The following is a 17807-nucleotide window of genomic DNA, read 5'->3' as shown; positions in this document are numbered from 1 at the left end:
TCTAAAGGCAAATTAAACTGACGTTTTTGCCATGCAATGTTTTCTTTACTCGGGTCATGAAATGCAGATAGCAGATTTAATAAATATAGTACATTTTGTGAAACGTTAATGACATATTTTGCATGTCGGATATCGCAGTTTGCTTGGTTTATGATACAGCTTTGTGAAAAAAATAGAGACCAGCGCAAAATTATCACTTCCTCTTATTTTGACATTCGTAGGTATATGTTTGAGTGAACATTTATTTCATTCTATAATCTATTGACAGCATAACTCGCATAATCCAATTTTGAACCGTAAAAAGTAGTGCATTTCTGACACCTTCTGGTCAACAGTAATATTGTTTCAAATCTGGTTTAGAGACAGAATTTAAGCATACTTTTCAGTCATTTTATTGGAACACTGGAAAATTATGACCAACAGGAACAACAACATCAAAAAAAAGATTGGAAAAATACATCTAAAAGACTCAATGTTTCCAAGCCAAAGTTTTGGTTTGACGGAAGGAATGTTAGGTAGTTGTAACTCAGTGGAGGTCCCCTAGAAGCCCCTGACTCACTGGGCAACAAGTGATTTGCGCAGTGGTTTATTTCAATTACAGTACTATTTTTCAAACAAGATCGTAACATAACACATACTTTCGAGAAAAGATTCACTGTAATCTCCCAGTACATTTTAGACTTCATTTTAATATACTTCTATTTGTTTCCATTTTTAAAATTCGTTTGAAGACACATCTTGATTCTTTGGCTTTGGGCCCAACACAAGACTGAAAATGTTCTATTGTTTTCTAATGCCGACTGTGTATATGTCCATATCATTCATTTGTGGTTTAATTTATTGTTTTATTTTTTTTTTTTTTGCTGTATTATTTTTATTTTATGTTATATGTAAAGGGCTCTGTTACAGCTGCAGCTGTTGTGAAATGCGCTATATGAATAAAGTTGTAGTGCACTAAATGTTTATATTAATGCCTCACCAGCCATGAATCTCACCGTACGTCACTGTAATTTGGCGCGAAAGGTTTTCTTGTTGTGTGAGTGAGGTAAATGATCATTTTCAGCCTATATGACAAGTGAAGTTTGTCTCTGACGACCGAGTAAAAAGTGTGCTTTAATGTAAGAGCAACGAGAACATCTGGCCTGGTGACCTGCACCTCCAATCGCAACCACACGGTGGTGGTAGACACCAATGCAAGAGTTCTCACCCCCGCCACCCAACACACATTGAAACTCGCCCCAGAATCATTTCATTCCTCCACAGATTTGTTTGTGTGAATACGTGGACACTCGCCACAATTCACCACTGCACTAAATTACACTTCGGGAACAGTCTAGCCGGTGTATGTCCGGTGACAGTGGGACAACTCCCCCGCGGACGTGGACGTGGACGTGGTCAGTCGGCGTGTCCCGACCCAGTTGACGGACATCTGTGCAATCCTATGATACCTCCGAATCATTTCCACTCGTTTTGCCCCCAACGCTGCGCGGCCAACTTGGGACACTTTCACGCCACGAAAACGCCGTGAAGTTGAAGACACTGCCAAAATGTCCGTGGCAGGCTTGAAGAAGCAGTTTTATAAAGCGAGTCAGGTTTGTGGAACTTTTCTTCTTCAGCCCAGTTCACCACCACCACTACCCCGCTTGGGTTCGGCTAGCTAACAAACTCTCGTAGTTAGCTTCCCTTAGCGTTCAAGCTAACGCGATTGAGTTTCTGCTCATGCTAATGAACTGTTAACCCCTGTTTACTTCTTGGTGCACTAACACTAAAAAAAGCAAATGTTGCATTTCCCGATGCGTTTAGTGTTTTTGTGTTTCGTGTGTTTTGTCTCCTCCTCCCCACCCCCAAGCTAATTAAAGTGGAGGTGAATCTTCCAGGCGTTTCGTTCCCTTTGAATTTTTATTTACCAAAGTTCACCGACGATCGTTCTTTCAGCCTCCCGGTGAGTCACGGTCGAGAAGCAAACAACTTTTGAATGTATCTGGAAATGTGTCAACTTTCTGGAAGACCTGGTGACCTCTTTTCCACTCCAGCTGTGTTGTTAGCCTTTTTTTGTTTGTTATTTAAATCCAGGAGATCCACAAATCACCCATGACATAGATTGTGAACCCCCAATGATGTCTTTGGCCACACAATTGATGAGAATTAATCGTAAACGTGGGACTTCTAATCCTACTTCTACTCAACCCGGGCAAGGATTCTGAAAAAGAATGTCTTGTTCTTCACCACCCCTGCTGATCTAAGCAGGAAAGACATTTGGTTTCTGCCTCAGGCTTCCTGTCAGGAACACAGACAGATCCCTGACGGTTAGAACGTGTTGCAATGTCAGACGAGCTTGTGTATAAACACCAGAAGTGGACGCTAAACATTATCCGAACTAGCGCGGAAACAATTAATCGATTAATTCAAACCACTAAGTTGGGACCAAAATCTCTGTCTTGAAGTTTCAACTGGGATCATTTCCCACACAGACAAATGCAACTTCAGACGCAATCACCACTGTGTGTAGAAATAAAATGGAACGAATGCGGTCAGCCATGAGGAAATAGTTTGGGTTCTTTTTACACTTAAAAAAAAAAATACAGGCAACGTATCTTAAATCAACACCAAAAGGTAGAATATCAATGTTAGCGGTGTACTGTTTATTTTGCTGTATTGTGTAGTTTTGATGGCTTCTATAATTGCGATGTGATAATGGTGGGATTCAGTTGTGTAACTCGTCACGAAAGGCCCAGGTCCTAAATATGCAGTCCAACACCGTTAAACGCATCAAAATAAGTGCTACTTTCCCCTTTTTTTATTATTATTATTTGGGCTGCACCTCCTTTGTTTTCCCTCTTCTCAATAACAGTTGACACAGCTCGGATTTTCCTCACTGGAGGCATACAGGAAGCGGGACTGGATATCAGTGCCCAGCAGTGCGCACATCCTTGTTTATCTCCTCTCCTTTTCTCGCCTGCTTTTACATCATCATTAACTCCAAAAGCATTGAACCTTAATGACCAGACAAACAAAAATCACGTTTGACAGCTAGAATGGCCAGAGGGTAAAAGTTGCATTTTATGGCATTGAGCTCCTCGACAGTTCCAGTGAAACCTCGAAGGCAGTCTGTTGATGTGAGAGATGATCATCGGGTGACCTCCGGGGATTTATCCAATTTTGCTTAATTGGACCAAAAATTGTTAATTATTCACCACAAAAGTATAACATTGACATTGCTCGATTTCTTGGTTGTTTTCTGCTCCGTTTCCTTCAGCTTGTGTGCATGTAAACAAAAATGTTGCAGTGACGTGAGGGCACGGACGCAAGTATCAGGTTGTTGCATTTAATTTAGTAAAAAATAAATACATTTGGGAACTTGACCACTGTGTATTTCCTGACAGCATATCATTTCCATGATACGTTTAATAATTCATAAAAAGTTCACTTGATCTTCTCGAATCGAACGAGGGGTTTAGTTCGTGAATCTCAGCTCATGAATACAACTTGTAGTAAATGCGCGGCCTCTTTGTTGATCTGATTGATGCGTCGATGCTACGCTCAGATGGGCAGCGATCCAATTTGTATCTGACTTTTTATCCATATTTGGAAGCGGTCCGATTCCAATCTGAGGCTGACACACAATCTGATTCAATGACACATATGCGAAGTGCGCCTCTCTGGAGTCAAAGAAAAAAGAAAAAGAAAAAGCAAAGTCCCTTGAACCGTCATATAAATCCAGCCGTTCGAGCTCCCTTCTCATAGATAAGCGAACTTGAACCCGGAGACCTCCGGAGACACAAATCTTGATTTCTGTGATGTCGAGTCGGCAAAGACTATCTTGTGACGTGACTGTCTCAAGGCTGCGTTTCAACCTTAGCCTTAACACAAAAAAATATATAATTCCAGCCATGACAAAAGGATTTCAAGCCTTACCAATAATTCAAACTATTTTTGGTTCCATCATCCTCATGTGACATTTGCCAGATCTGATAATTACTCACTTTTTTTTTTGGTCATCGATACTGAAACCTGAAACAGATTGCTGGCAAAAGTATGAGCATGACGTGAGGGTTAAAAAGAAAAGTGTATTTATTATGCTTATAAAGTGGGTCACACAGTTATACTGCAACCCAGGGCTGTAAATCATCGCCGTTATCTAAGTTGGTGTTTACGGCCAATGGATCCGGGAGGAACCTAAAACAGAACGGGACAGATGCACAAAGTCGCCGAGCCCGAAGTCAACAAGACTGAAGCAATTAGTCCTTGCACCAAAACAATACAGTCAAGCAAATGGTGGCGTCTAGCTGCGGAGCAGGCGTGTGGATTTGTCTATTAGAACCTTATGGGCCTCATGAAATGAGCTCACCCTTTATACTTCTCCCCCCCCCCCTTCCCCCACACACTTTTCACCCCCCCTGGCTCTTTGTCTTCCTCCTCTCTGCCGCTAGATGGTGAGTGAGAAAGTTGGCGGCGCTGAAGGAACCAAACTTGATGACGACTTCAGAGATCTGGAGCGGGTAAGGCAACAGATTCGTTTTCAAAATGAACAATGAGAGAGCCAACAATAGCCAAAAAAAAAAGGTTTTCTTAGTCAATAAAGTGGACACGAGTAGGTCAACACACGTCACACCCTTTGCGAGAGTGAAAAGGGCCCTGAAGAAAATCTCGGCCCACATAAGCGCGTAGATGGGATTGTTTTTGTTATTCTTTTTTTTTTTTTTTTAAGAATGACTACTCTGCAGATTGAAATGAACAGCAGCAAATAAAGCCAACCATCAATTTGGAAAAATCCTGTTTATTCCTCATCATTTTCTTTTTTTTATACGGGGTAAATTCCTGGAATTTTATTTGCTGTTGATGTTCATGCCGTTTCCCCTGTAGAAAGTGGACGTGACCAGTAAGGCTGTCGCAGAAATGATCTCCAAAACATCCGAATATCTCCAACCCAACCCCGGTGAGAGAGAGGAGGATGGGGGGGGGCCGTTTGCATATTTACAATATTATATTGCAGGATTTTGGAAGCGTTTCATCAGCTTCCTTCTCTCTGCCCTGCCGCAGCATCGAGGGCCAAACTATCCATGTTGAACACCATGTCGAAAATCCGCGGTCAGGTGAAGAACCCCGGCTACCCCCAAGCCGAGGGGCTTCTGGGAGAATGCATGACCAAGTATGGAAGAGAACTGGGAGAGGAGACTAACTTTGGTAAGTAGGAGAACCACGTCGTGCCGCAAAATTGAATCTTTATCCTGTCATATTATTTACTCGGATAATAACGTATACCAGCAAATCAGGCGACCGTACGATACACAAAGGTGCTTGTCATTCACAGGATTTTCCTGGACTTTCAAAAAAAATATGTTTGAAACTTAAATTTCTCCAAAGCATGCTGGTGGAGAATGATACAAATTTTTTTTTTAATTGCCTAACACATTTTAGCATGTGGGTCTGAATCATTTCATCAGCGCTAAATGGCAGCAGCAAAACACACATTTGCAAAGTGTGGCCAAAATGTCGACGCTTTATTGCGTCGCTGACATGTTCATGTCCGCCTCCAGGTGGCGCACTCGTGGAAGTCGGGGAAGCCATGAAGAGAATGGCGGAAGTCAAAGACTCGCTAGACATTGACGTCAAACAGAACTTCATCGACCCGTTGCAAGGCCTCTGCGACAAGGACCTCCGAGAAATTCAGGTTTTTTTTACCCGACGCGACGCGCCGCATTTCGCCAGGGGGGTGCGCTGTGGAGACATTCTGTGATTCCGTCGGTTCGCAGCACCACCTCAAGAAGCTGGAAGGTCGCCGTCTGGATTACGACTACAAAAAAAAGCGGCAGGGCAAAATTCCCGATGAGGACATCCGACAGGCCCTGGAGAAGTTTCACGAGTCGAAGGAAGTCGCAGAGACCAGCATGTATAACCTGCTGGAGACCGACGTGAGCACTCGCTTATTCACTTGAGCGTACTGCTGGACCGGCATCCGTGACGTAGTTTGGTCGGAACACCGTGTTGTGTGTTTATGAGTAGATTGAGCAGGTGAGCCAGCTCTCGTCTCTGGTGGAATCCCAGCTGCAGTATCACCGGCAAGCAGTCCAGGTCCTGGAGGAGCTGTCTGACAAGCTCGGAGAAAGGTGTGGTAACATACCGCCTTGTGTATACAACTCGCACACACGCGCGCATACACTGAGCTTCAGGAAAACATCATGGCTGCACTTAGTATTGATCTGGCAATATCAGTTCACACTTCAAAACGGGGTGGGGGGAATGCTCGCTGTAAAATGAAATATACGGCTTGTGGCGGGGGATAAGAGAGCTTTTTGTTAAATCATGCATTTTCAAACACGTGAGGCACCACTGCCACCTACTGCTTTTTTACATGATTTACTATGCAAACGGCTTATTCTCATTCACAGATTGCATCAGACCCTCCTCCTCTCTGACGCAAAAAAAAAAAAAAGACTTAGACGTACAAGTACATCCTTGGTAGGCGGGGCCTAATTTTAAAAAGACGTACAAGTACGTCTTGTGGAATGTAAAAGTTAAATATTGCATGTTTAAATACCTAAATGTTCAACCAGACCGTGAAATGAATGTTTGCTGGCTTTATGCTAGCATGTGATAGGAAAACCTCAAGATGGGCTCATGGAAATTAGCACAGATGTTACTGTCATTATACTGTTACTGTTACTTCAAAGAGCCGAAAGGAGCACACGGAGCAGCAAGACATTCAAACAGACCATACAAACAAAAAAAACAACTCACATGCATATAAAGTATCCCATCTGTGGGAGCGACAATGACTACTTTAGCCTTTTGGGGCTGGACCTTCTTTGTCTCTTCTTCTCTTCTTGCTCGAAATCTTGCTCTCTTTTTTAGTAGAACTCAGCGCCGTCCGGCATGTTGTGGCCTCGCATGGTACTGCAATGAAGGCACAACCTGGACATTGAAGTGATCTTCAAAACGAGCTATAGTGGTCATGTGATTGACGCGCGCGTCTTTTTGAACAGGATGACTGAGGCCCAGTCCCGACCCAGACGCGAATACACGCCCAAGCCCAAACCTTTGTTTGACTTCGGAGAAGACAACCACTCCAACGGGGGCTACACCACCTCAATGGCCCCGCCGCCTTCTCGCAACTCAGGTGAGGCACTCATAAATTTGCTGAATTTCATTTGGAAGGGGACACACAACATGTCCGGCGATTCCGGGAAAACTGCAGCACGGATTTGAGGACACGTCTGTTTCTGTGAAACTGAGCCAAGAAACATTCCAGCCATTTCCAACGTGATTGCACAAGACCTTCATGAGTCAGTGCAACACAGCACAGATATGTCGCACACATCTGGCGTCTTTCTGTGTGTGTGTGTGTGTGTGTGTGTCTCTTTTGGCTGGCCATTGTCTGACTGACCTTGGTCCTCTTCCCCGTGACATCACCAGAACGATCAATTCACTGGGCCAGATTCTCTTTGCGGAAGCAAACATTGCGTGAGTCAAAGTGGGCGGAGCATGAATTTTTCCTGTGGTATTAAGTGTTTGTTTTGGGTTGCTTTTTTTTTTTTTTGCCGGGGGCAGGGGGGAGCTTGTGAAAAGTAGAAAGCAGAACACAAACTAAATTGTCGAGGAGTTTCAACACATGCGCCTCATGGCTTCATGTTTTCATTGCTAACGTTGCACGTGGTGAAACGCATCCACATCCTGCGTGCTGAGCGGAAGCACATTTTTGTTGTGTTTTTTTCTTCAAAAAAGGAACTCAAATTGCCACGATTTTAAATCATGTGCTGTTGAAACATATTTGTGCATTGCACTGCATCTTGTCAATCATCTTTATCATTTACCACCAAAGTGCACTGAACACGGTTTGCTCTTACCCCGCACGACGTGTGACATTTCGGCATTCACGAACCACGACACTATCGTGTATGAATTACATGCGGCTTCTAATTTTGCTCATGTTAACATTAGTATTTTCTAACTATTTTACATTTGAAAAGGGTCTAAGCTCACGTTTTCAAACTACTACAGTCTGAAATGTACATTTCAATGAATGGTTGTTTATTTTATTTTAGGGGGATTCTTGGACTCGGGTAGCGACCAATCACGGCTCACCTCTTTTTCGAGTTTGCTCATGTGACATTTGCAAGCTTACAAAAAAAGGCAACGGATGTCATTTTCAGTCAACAGCAAGTGGCAAAATAGCCGCCCCCTGAGATGTCTAAAAATCGGTGGATTTGGTCACTTATTTCATTTTTACAAAAGCAGTACACATCGGAATACCGTGTTTACACTCGTGGGGCCACATCGAACATATTATTGTGAAGAAAATGTTTCACTTGACTTCTCTTTTAACTAACAACAAGGGCAACGCCCCCCCCCCCCCCCACATCCAAAGTCGTTTGGGGTACGCTCTATTTTACCCATAGAAAATGGTTTTAATATTCCACAAATTCGACCACTATTTATTCCATGCAGGTTGGAAATTAATAATTGAAAGAATGTGCCCAAAATCCCTCAAGTGTTTCACTTAACGTAGGCAGTTCCATTCGTGTCAGTGTCAAATACCTTTTCGAGACGTAACAACGGGAGGAGTGATGAGCTCTTTGCGCCTCTCCAGCTCGACAGTGACGCCACACAAAGAATGAATTGTTCAATGACGATTGTGCAGTTTCTTTGTGCACGGAGCTCCCGCTGCTCCCAGATCAGATCAGTGACACGGGTAGTGGGAAGGCAGAGTTGTGGGGGGAGAAGTACCCACGCTCAGGATTTGTAGTGTACCTGTGGTGGTCAGATGGAAAAAAATATATATACAGTGGTACCTCTACTTACGAAATTAATATGTTCCGGAAGAAATTTCTTAATTAGAAAATGTAAGTAGAGACGCGTTTTCCATGTAAATGCCCTAATCCGTTCCAAGCCACCCCAAAATTCAGACATAAATGTTTTATAAAGCATCAAAATATGTAACAAATATTTGTTACAATTAGATTATTGCACAATAAATGAGAGTTGTGCATAATGTAAAAAACATAGAATATAGAATAAAAATGATGGTCATTTAACTTTTAAATGCGTCCTCATCGTTCTTTTGCCCTCTTTAGTCCGTGTTGTCTCTCAGAAGTGGTTTTTGCCTGGTGTTTTGTCAAGAATTGATCCAAGGACGTTTGCTTTTGTCGGCTTTTAACGGTCCTTTGAAAATGAGCGATCGCCCGACTGGTGAACACTTGTATTGGGTGATTCACATTTACAAAAAACGATCTGAACACCTCATGGCCTGAGGGGCGAATGACGAGGAACCTGCATAGACACATATGGTAGAGATCCCTCTTAGCCAATGGGATGCCAGGATGATGCTAGCTAATAGCCAATGGCAGAGCAGCTATAAGTATGTTGTGTTCAGGAAACTCTGAGCTGCGAGCAACAGCCTATACTGTATTTTTTACCTTTCGTATCTTGAATTTCTTTCGTAGCAAAGGATAATATTTTTCTCTTGAGGCGTTTTGTAACTCGAACATTTCGTATGAAGATACATTTGTAAGTAGTGGTACCACTGTATGGTTTATCAGAAGAAAAATTGGACCCTAATGTGTTTTTGGTGACACTTGTTACATTAAATGAAGCTTATAATAGCTCGCGGAACCAATTTGTCGACACGCCATGACTGCTACTGCGAGCGGGGCGTACCTGCCTGCAAGAGGCGGGGCTGAAACATAGCCGTGTTGAAAGCCGTCTTGGCACCTGGCGTATACCCACTAGAAAGCAGCATTTTCTCGGTCAGATTCTAACGGCTCTGAGGATTTCCCGCAGAAACGTGGACCAGTAGTTTAAAGGGTCTTGAGGGAATCTCGAAACAATGGAAAGGATAACAAATTCACCGTGCCTGTTTTTAGTATCAGAGGACAAATGGGGAGTATGTGTGCATGGAAAATGAACAGGATGTAATTGTTACGGACAGTAAGGAACTTTTTTTTTCTTTTTTAAAATAACCACCAAGCAGGAGATGACACTACAAGAAAACCGGTGACTCAGGATGTTATGACATTGTCTGTAATGCTGTGGTAAAAAGTCCTGCATTTCCCTCCCCCTCGGCCGCAGCCCCGGAGCAGCCCAGCTGCAAGGCGCTCTACGACTTTGAGCCGGAGAACGAGGGCGAACTGGGCTTCCGCGAGGGCGACATCATCACGCTGACCAATCAGATTGACGAGAACTGGTATGAGGGGATGCTCAACAGCCAGTCTGGATTTTTCCCCCTCAACTACGTGGAGGTGCTGGTGCCGTTGCCCCACTAAGGCAGAGTGGGTCGGGCGCGGGGCCTCAGACAGACCCGGCGTGGTCCACACGAGAGCCGCTTCCGCTCGGAGGACGGACTCTTAAATCTTCCCTTGAGTTCTAGACCGAGACAAAGCAAGCACGCAAAGCTCAGGTTGATGCAATACTCCCCCAGTTTCAAATTTGAGCGACTCAGTGATGACACCTGCTAGCCACTCTGACAATTGCTTTTTAATTTTTTAAAAATCTGACTGAGGTTTTGAACCACACCGTCGCGGCCTAGCGCTTTCTAGCAACAAATGATACCTGTGGAAGGCAGTTGAAGCATTTATTCCATAACCTTGATTGCCGGTTGAAGGTCCAAGTACTAGTCAGCGCTTTGCCCTCACAAGCAACTAAGTGCACTAGTAGAACGATTGTCCATCCACATAGCAGTGAAAGGAAAACCTTCTTTTCTTACGCTTATTTCCAAGGGCAGCACATACTATGAAAACTGCAGGGGCCCCAAAATTGAACCCTGTGGAGCAGAGTGGGACTCAGGTCAACCAAGGCCGAACTCATGTGCAGAAATGTTTTTTGGAGTGGTGCGCTTACAGAACTAGTACGACGCTTGTCCTACTTTTGTCTTGCTCAGGACAAAGGGCGTACTCGTACTTGCACCTTAAGCTGGATATCAAGAATATGGAAAAAAATGCTCAAAGAGCTTCCCATAGCCACCAGATAGCCTTCAGTGTTTTGGCTTTTCAATGGTTTAGTCTACAGTGTTTTCTTACAGCATCTCAGTGATGCTAGCTTCACTTGACAAGTGCACGTTGCCCCATTTTGTTTCAGTGTGTGTCCTGACCCCTTATAGAGCCCCTTTTACACACGCAGTGCCTGAAAGGACGACGCTGCTGGCAGCGTTTGTGTCTTTTTGTCCGTAATGTGAAATTCCTGCTTCTCTCTTCCATTTTTTGGACGGGTGCGGGGGTGGCAAAAGTCTCCCTTGCAGGTATTTCCAAGCTCTGGATTTTTATCTCAACTCTTCCTGTGCTTTTAATACAAGTGGAATCACCAAAGTGGAACGGCCCAACAGTGAGACACGTTTTGAGTTCAACCCCTCCCCAAAATATTGAACACACTTTTTAAAGTATTCCTCAGCGGAGCAACTATTTTTACTCTCACGCAGTCCAGAAATGGGAGACTATCCTTTAACATCACTTTCAGGAAAAGACGATTCGCTCGCAGTCATCCAAGGAAGAAGTAAAGCGTGCATGCTTCAAGGTTTTTGTCTTGGAAGTTTACTGTAAAACTGACACACAAACAAAAGCGAGTGAAACATTGTCCATTGAAACAACAAAACGTTTAACCGAGCCACGTCATTTCATCTAACGAAAGTAATGATAACGATGCGAAAGGAAGAGCTAAGACATGTTAACGTTGACATTAAATTCATGGACCTCATGTACAGCAAGCGTTTACGGTGCAAAAATCAGGCGGCAAAATTGTTTCACCTGGTGTTTTGTAATATTCAACACTTTTTAGAGCCGATGCTTTACAAGGTTGCAAGAATTTGAAGTTCCTTCACTCACTCCAACATAGGCGCTAGGCCCCAAAATGGCGCCATGGCATGTGTTTTATATTAGTCAGGGCTTTAGCAGTGGGTCAAACAGATTGTGTTCCACTCTGGAGCTTCCACTGAACAAGAATCCATTTGTGTACGGTTTGAGGATTCCAAACTCGGTCAAAGGGAAAACGATCAAGGGAAAAAAACTTTGATTCGGAAATGTTTTTACCATTTTGTCAGTGTTTGTGTATTTACCACCACCCCCCAGAACCAGAGCGCCACTGTGTTTTGGTCCTTGTCTAATATGTTTACACGTGGTATCATAGCACTGTGCATGGATTGCTCGCTGTTGAAGGAAAAAAAAACAACAAAAAATTGCTTTAGAGTGCCTTTTGGAACAGAAAGGTGGGAAACCAAAAACGAATGGAGTAGCTACTTTCTAAGTGGTCCACAATTTCTAACCCGTGGAACTTTTACAACACTACAGCTGTTTCCTCACATACACGGATAACTTTTTTTTTTCCAAAAGTCCCATTCATTTACTGATTGTAAAGCGCGACGTTTTGTGTAGTCTGTCTTAAATATTCAACGGAATCGTTCTTACACGTATTCGGGCTCACTATAGTATTATTTTTATATCCAAACCAATTACAAAAAATGGCATGTAGTCCTTTATGATATTCTTCATTGTTGTACCCTGTAAAATGTTAGATGTAAGCCACCTTTTTACCTCTGGTATTGAGAACTGAATTTAACCACAATTATTTGGTCTTTTATTACCATTATGTGTATGTGCATCTTTTCTGACCCTCTCCACTTCTTATAATAAACAAAAGACAAAAAGAAAGGTGAATTTATTTTTATTTTCTGAAAATGTAATGCACAAAAATACAAAATATGAAAAAAAAAAGTTGTTTTAAATATTTCCAGTGTGTATTGGTTGAAAACGCTTTTGAAGAACAGCCTTACGGGATCGCTCTGTTCTCATGCAGTTGCGATAATAAATAAAAAGTTAAGAGAAAAAGACACAAGTGCACAATACAGTCGGTCTCAAACTGGGGTGCGTGAGCAGGCAAATTTTTTTCCTTATTACTCTTCCGGGAGCCTAAAACCTTTTGAGAAACGGCATTATAGATACAGTGAAATCACCTCAGTGTGTACCCTCAACAAACGTGAACATTCACAAAATGACCAAAAAGAAAAAAAAATAGACATATGAGACTTTCTGCCCCCAATCAATGTCTTATCAATGATGAAGGCAAACTAAACGCGGCAGCGATTGGTCCGTCCGCACGTCTCACTGAACGCCACTCAGCTGGCTGTAGACGTGCTCCAGGATCTGGGAGTAGGCTTGGTCCTTGGGGGCGTGGCAGCTCAGCGAGCCCTTTGAGGGGATGGAGCAGCGAGGAACCGTTGACTTCATTAATTAATAATCCCCGTCAAAATGTTACCAAACACAAAACCCCAATAAAAAAAATGGTTCCATAAAGCTGATGTTGGAAGTTGTTGCTCTCACCTTGATCTTGTCCATCATGGTGGTGTCGGGACACCAGTACTGGTTGAAGTGGACGAGGTCCGGGGCGGCCTTGTAGAAGTCCACCAGCAGCACCTGCAAACAATTTGCAGTCAGGATTTAAAAAAAAAAAAATGTAAACCTTATTTTGCACTTAGCGTCATTTATTATTATTTTTTCTGCCACACACGGTGATACCATCTCATTGAGGACGTCACTGGTGAGGAAGTTGTCTTGAACATATGTGACCTCCACAGCCACGGGGATGCCGTAGTCGTTGGGCCTTTGCTGCAACGAAAGAACCCCCCGCCCCCCCCAAAAAAGTCAACTTTGTGCTTTGCGGACAAGTTGGATTTTTAAAACGGTTGCGCGGGCCACAGCAGTTGTAGATGAAGTATAAATAAGTAAAATAGTTTACACAGTGCAATAATTAGAATGAACCAACTCTAATTCTTTACATGCACATTTTCAAGAAATGAAATATTGTGGGGGGGGGGGGGGGGGCAGCTAAATGAATGCACCAAACGTTGCATGACTTTTATCCAATGTAAATGCCTGAACGGCTGCATGCTCACCTCGGGCGGTGGCACGACCCAGAACGGCGTAATAGTGGAGGCCACACCTTGATTACCGTGATAATACGGTCCTGAAAAACAGTTGAAATGCATTTTTTAAATTTTCCTCACTTATGTTAAAACATGACAAGTTGTAATAGGGAGCGACCAATATGGATTTTCTTTTTTAGGGCGATGACTGCTGAATAAACCGATACATTTTTTGGGAGAGGGGTGGGGGGGGGGGGTCCCTTAACAGTCACAGTAAAGATATGAATTACTGGCAGAATATTTCATTGTTTTACCTTTAGTATTTTTTTTTACTTTCCCACACAGAGGAAAAAAAATTGCCCGCTTTTTTTTTATGTTTGAATGTGTTGATTTGTATTTTAATTAAAAAATTGGCTGCTTAGTGCTTTTTTTTTTTTTTTTTTTTTTTTACAAGTGCTAATACCGGGCCAATTAAATCATCCAGCTGATTAATCGGTCAGCCCCTATTTGTAATATCCAAAAGAGTCCCAAGGCGCAGGTGTACCGCAGATGACGCCAAGGCACGGCTGGAAGCCGTTGTTGGAGCCCTGCAGCCTCAGCTGGTGGTCCATCTGCGAGTCGATGTCCTGCAGCGACGGCAGGGCCGGACCCCGAGGGTGACTGTGGTACCAGCCAACCAAGGACAAGCCGCGCATGAACAAGTTTTGGCAGATCTGGATGCGTCATGGTAAGAAAGAAAAAATCATTAATAATAATTTTGTGACTTTTTAGTGAGTGTGACAATTTTGTGTGTGTGTAGCTTTGTGCGTTACCTCCTCTTCAACAGCAGAGGCAGCGTCTCTGTCCGCCAGTCTCGTTCGACAAGGGAACGCCCGTAAGACGGTCAGCACTGAAACAACACAAAAAGATTTGAAGGATGCTCCGTTATCATGATTCTTTGTTGTTGTTGTTTTTTTTTTTTTAACTTCTCAGGTCAAACTTACATTGCGTGTTGGTGTCCCACCGTCCTCCAAGGTATCCCACCACCTCACTTGTGGTCAGGTGGCAGTGGAAGTCCTCAGGAGGAAATGCAAACAGTGCATGTGAGTAACGGCGTTTGTGTATGATTGTTTGAGCCCACCTTGAGTGTGCCCCCCCCCCCAAACGTTTTTAGTGTGCCTGTTTGCGCGTTACCATGAGCAGCAGCACGTTACTAGACACGGCCACGTTGAAAGGCTGGAACCTGTTAATGGCCGAAAAGGCTGACAGCTCCACCAGCGTGTGAGGGTCTCTGAGGATGCAAGGTCACCTCATTAGTTCTCTCCGGAGGACTCGCTAAACTTTGACCAAGGATGACTTTTAAAGACCTGGAAGCGTCCCTGGTGCCCAGATTGCAATATCTGACTGGGATTCTTTCCCGGTCCGTTCTCCTCGGAGCCAGAGCATCTGTAACAAAAACAAACAAACAAACAAACACACAAAAAAAATCCTAATTATTTGGCCGACTTATGTTATACGGCAGCATTCAGTCATGTCTGGCATCTAGTGGTGAAGAGTGGTACTACAACGTAAAACGACAGCCTGCAGTTTGGTACCCATGAATTTGCATTTTACTGATTTTGGTGCCAAGCTAAAGGCCGAGACTTTATTGCATGTTTATGCGGACACAAATTTAAGTCTTTTTTTTTTCCCACCCTCTTCTTTAAAAACGAACTGATAAGTCAAGTTACAGAACTTCCTGCCAGCCGTCCTTGAAATAGGAAACCATTTGCCGAGGAGCAGAAGGGAGATTTACAGAGGGGGGGGGGGGGGGTACCGTGTAATCCTCCAGGTTTGTTGTTTCTGTTCTTCTCTTCTGCTTGTATGGCTGATTTCCCTTCCTCTTCGTCCTCGTCGTCATCTTCCTCACTCACCAGGCTCTGACGTCAGCAAAACAAATAATGAGATAGTCGTGACCTACACTGAAAGACAGCTTGTGATTTAGATAACACGTTTCCTCACCATGTCTGCGCTGGGCTGGTACTTGTGCAGCCAGGTGGTCTTGTATTGGGCCAGCTTCTGCCCGCGGTAGCGCACCGACGCCCAGCCGCAGCCGGACTTCTTGGCCGGGTTGACCAGACGCTTGCAGTGGGTGGCCCAGGCGCTCGGCGAGTTGAAGATCTGACCCGTCTCCACCCAGCGGATTTTGCCGTCATTCAGCAGGTCCCCGATGAAATTCTTACCCTGATGGAAGGAAGCGTCGGACACGGCAACAAACATGATCACAACGATGAAGCCTTTTTTTTAGCAGTTAAAAAGACTTCAGGCCCACTGTCACGTGCTATTTTCTTACCAGGTAGTGAATGGCCAGCACGCCATCGCCAGGCTCCACCAGGCCGTCCTTGAGGAGCACCCGCAGCGTGATGCCTCGCCGCGTGAGTAGCGAGCCTCGGCCCGAGCTGGAGCGCAGGTCGGCCTCCTCGCCGCCGCTCAGCTCCTCCTCGTCATCCTCGCCAGCATCTTCCACCACCTGAGGTGAGCCGGGCACCTCTGGGAAGAACACAAACACAGTAAATAATGTTACCTTCTCAACTTTTACCGGTGGTGCGCATAGAACTATACAACTATTATAAACTATTTTAGCAATGGGACCATTTCTATAACCAAGCAGATTTCAAATCTGTTCTAACAGGGCCGATGTCAGCATTTTTCCATCCTCTGATTGGTTGGTCAGAGCAAAACATGTTACAGCCAACTTCAGCTAGCAAAAGACAACAAGCAGCAGGTTGGCAAAAACTGACCGATTCCAAATAGAGGTTTCAAGCTCTTGCCATTCCCAGTTGAAATTTACTGTCAAAGTAAACAGTGAACAGTTACACCCTGCATATGCAATGCAAAATGTTATAAACAGCCTATAAATAGCATCTATGACGGTATTATAATACTTCGAAGCAGTTGAATCACACAGTATAACATGAGTCACTGGGGAAATAGTCTTTATCGTCTTTGTGAAAAATGATTTCAGTTTACCGAGTCACTTCGTTGTAAAACTCGTCTTTGTTTGCGTCTGTATGATATTATATTGCCTCCGGTGGCCGAGGCGCGCACACCAGAGGGAGTATAAAGACTGGAGCGGATAAATGGCATTTCCATTCATTTTAACAGGGAAAAATGATTTTCAATGAGAGTTAAAAGAATTAGCTATATTTTATGCTTGCACTTTTTTTCAGGTCTAAAGTTTACATCCACAAAAAGGCGTTTATAGGTTTACGTACGTTTTAATATGTTTGGACGTATTTAAAGAATGGGGGTTCTACGATGTGTTTTTTCCATTTTTTCTCCCCAACTGCGCATGGATGTGTTATTTATCCTACGCGGTAAACGGGGGTTTATCTCTAATTACTGTTGACCAATTGTTTTAGTTTTCTTCCGGCGGGCATAACGATTTGGTTGCCAAACTGTTCAGTGTCAAATAATCGACTTTAATGTGTAAGTGATAAAAGCCTCCTATTGTGGCTGCGATACGCTAAAGTAATAGTAATCCCCCCCTGCCCCCTGTTTGTGTTTTCAGGGGGCAAAACGACCCCCAAATGGCGCGTCTCCTTTTACTGTCGCTAAAGTACCGCTGCTAGTCAGCTTTTTTGTTTCCGCGTTCCGCCAGGACACGGTTCCCCCTCGACAAGAAAAGCGGCCCGCTCCCCTCCGTCCTTTTTCGTCCTCCTCAGCCTTCGGGATGACAATTAAAGCCCACTTTCATTCATCCTCCTCACCCATGATGGCTCCGAGGGCGCCGGGAACGAGTCGCTCCAGCTCTGGAAGCCAGGCCGCTTGAGCTTCCAGTCCGGATCGAGGTTTTCTCTCTCTCGCTCCCGGTCGAAGATGTACCGTTTTCCCCCTGCTCAAGGTGGCTCGGGATGTTGAAAATCTTAAAATGAAGGCTGCGCTGTGGTCGTTTCCTTGTGTTGCTTTAATGTCGGCTCCCCTCCCCTTTCTTTTTCCTCCTTGT

The 17807-nt window shown here is 44.0% G+C and overlaps 2 protein-coding genes across 2 annotated transcripts; one reads left to right on the top strand and one right to left on the bottom strand.

The window, feature by feature from the left end:
• Positions 1 to 1247: 1247 nt before the first annotated feature.
• sh3gl1b (SH3-domain GRB2-like 1b) lies at positions 1248 to 12632 on the top strand. Its single transcript, XM_086115255.1, has 9 exons — positions 1248 to 1592; positions 4431 to 4499; positions 4864 to 4936; positions 5041 to 5184; positions 5538 to 5671; positions 5754 to 5912; positions 6004 to 6107; positions 6984 to 7117; positions 10066 to 12632. The coding sequence occupies exons 1-9, from the start codon at positions 1548 to 1550 to the stop codon at positions 10257 to 10259; spliced, it is 1056 nt and encodes a 351-aa protein (XP_085971381.1). The 5' UTR covers positions 1248 to 1547; the 3' UTR covers positions 10260 to 12632.
• On the bottom strand, positions 12630 to 17772 carry mpnd (MPN domain containing). The gene is made up of 13 exons (XM_086115253.1): positions 17572 to 17772; positions 16155 to 16351; positions 15824 to 16045; positions 15639 to 15741; positions 15190 to 15268; positions 15017 to 15113; positions 14827 to 14899; positions 14656 to 14732; positions 14388 to 14556; positions 13874 to 13944; positions 13497 to 13586; positions 13302 to 13394; positions 12630 to 13169 (listed from the first exon to the last, which is right to left on the bottom strand). The coding sequence occupies exons 1-13, from the start codon at positions 17573 to 17575 to the stop codon at positions 13083 to 13085; spliced, it is 1362 nt and encodes a 453-aa protein (XP_085971379.1). The 5' UTR covers positions 17576 to 17772; the 3' UTR covers positions 12630 to 13082.
• Positions 17773 to 17807: the final 35 nt, after the last annotated feature.

Source organism: Hippocampus guttulatus, chromosome 7 (assembly GCF_054856545.1).
Source record: "Hippocampus guttulatus isolate MCC_2025c chromosome 7, RoL_Hgut_1.0, whole genome shotgun sequence".
NCBI classification, from domain to species: domain Eukaryota; kingdom Metazoa; phylum Chordata; class Actinopteri; order Syngnathiformes; family Syngnathidae; genus Hippocampus; species Hippocampus guttulatus.
Note: the sequence above shows the minus strand (reverse complement) of the source record. Positions and strands in the feature narration are given on the sequence as shown.

Bases quoted from the DNA above. Each gene is read 5' to 3' on its own strand.
- mpnd (XM_086115253.1), bottom strand. The intron at 16,046-16,154 runs GTAAGAAAATAG...TCCTTCCATCAG, and splicing joins TGCTGGCCATTCACTACCTG to GGTAAGAATTTCATCGGGGA. The intron at 14,733-14,826 runs GTAAGTTTGACC...GTGTTGTTTCAG, and splicing joins GTGGGACACCAACACGCAAT to TGCTGACCGTCTTACGGGCG.
- sh3gl1b (XM_086115255.1), top strand. From the start codon at position 1,548: ATGTCCGTGGCAGGCTTGAAGAAGCAGTTTTATAAAGCGAGTCAG. The intron at 5,185-5,537 runs GTAAGTAGGAGA...GTCCGCCTCCAG, and splicing joins GGGAGAGGAGACTAACTTTG to GTGGCGCACTCGTGGAAGTC. The intron at 5,672-5,753 runs GTTTTTTTTACC...GTCGGTTCGCAG, and splicing joins AGGACCTCCGAGAAATTCAG to CACCACCTCAAGAAGCTGGA.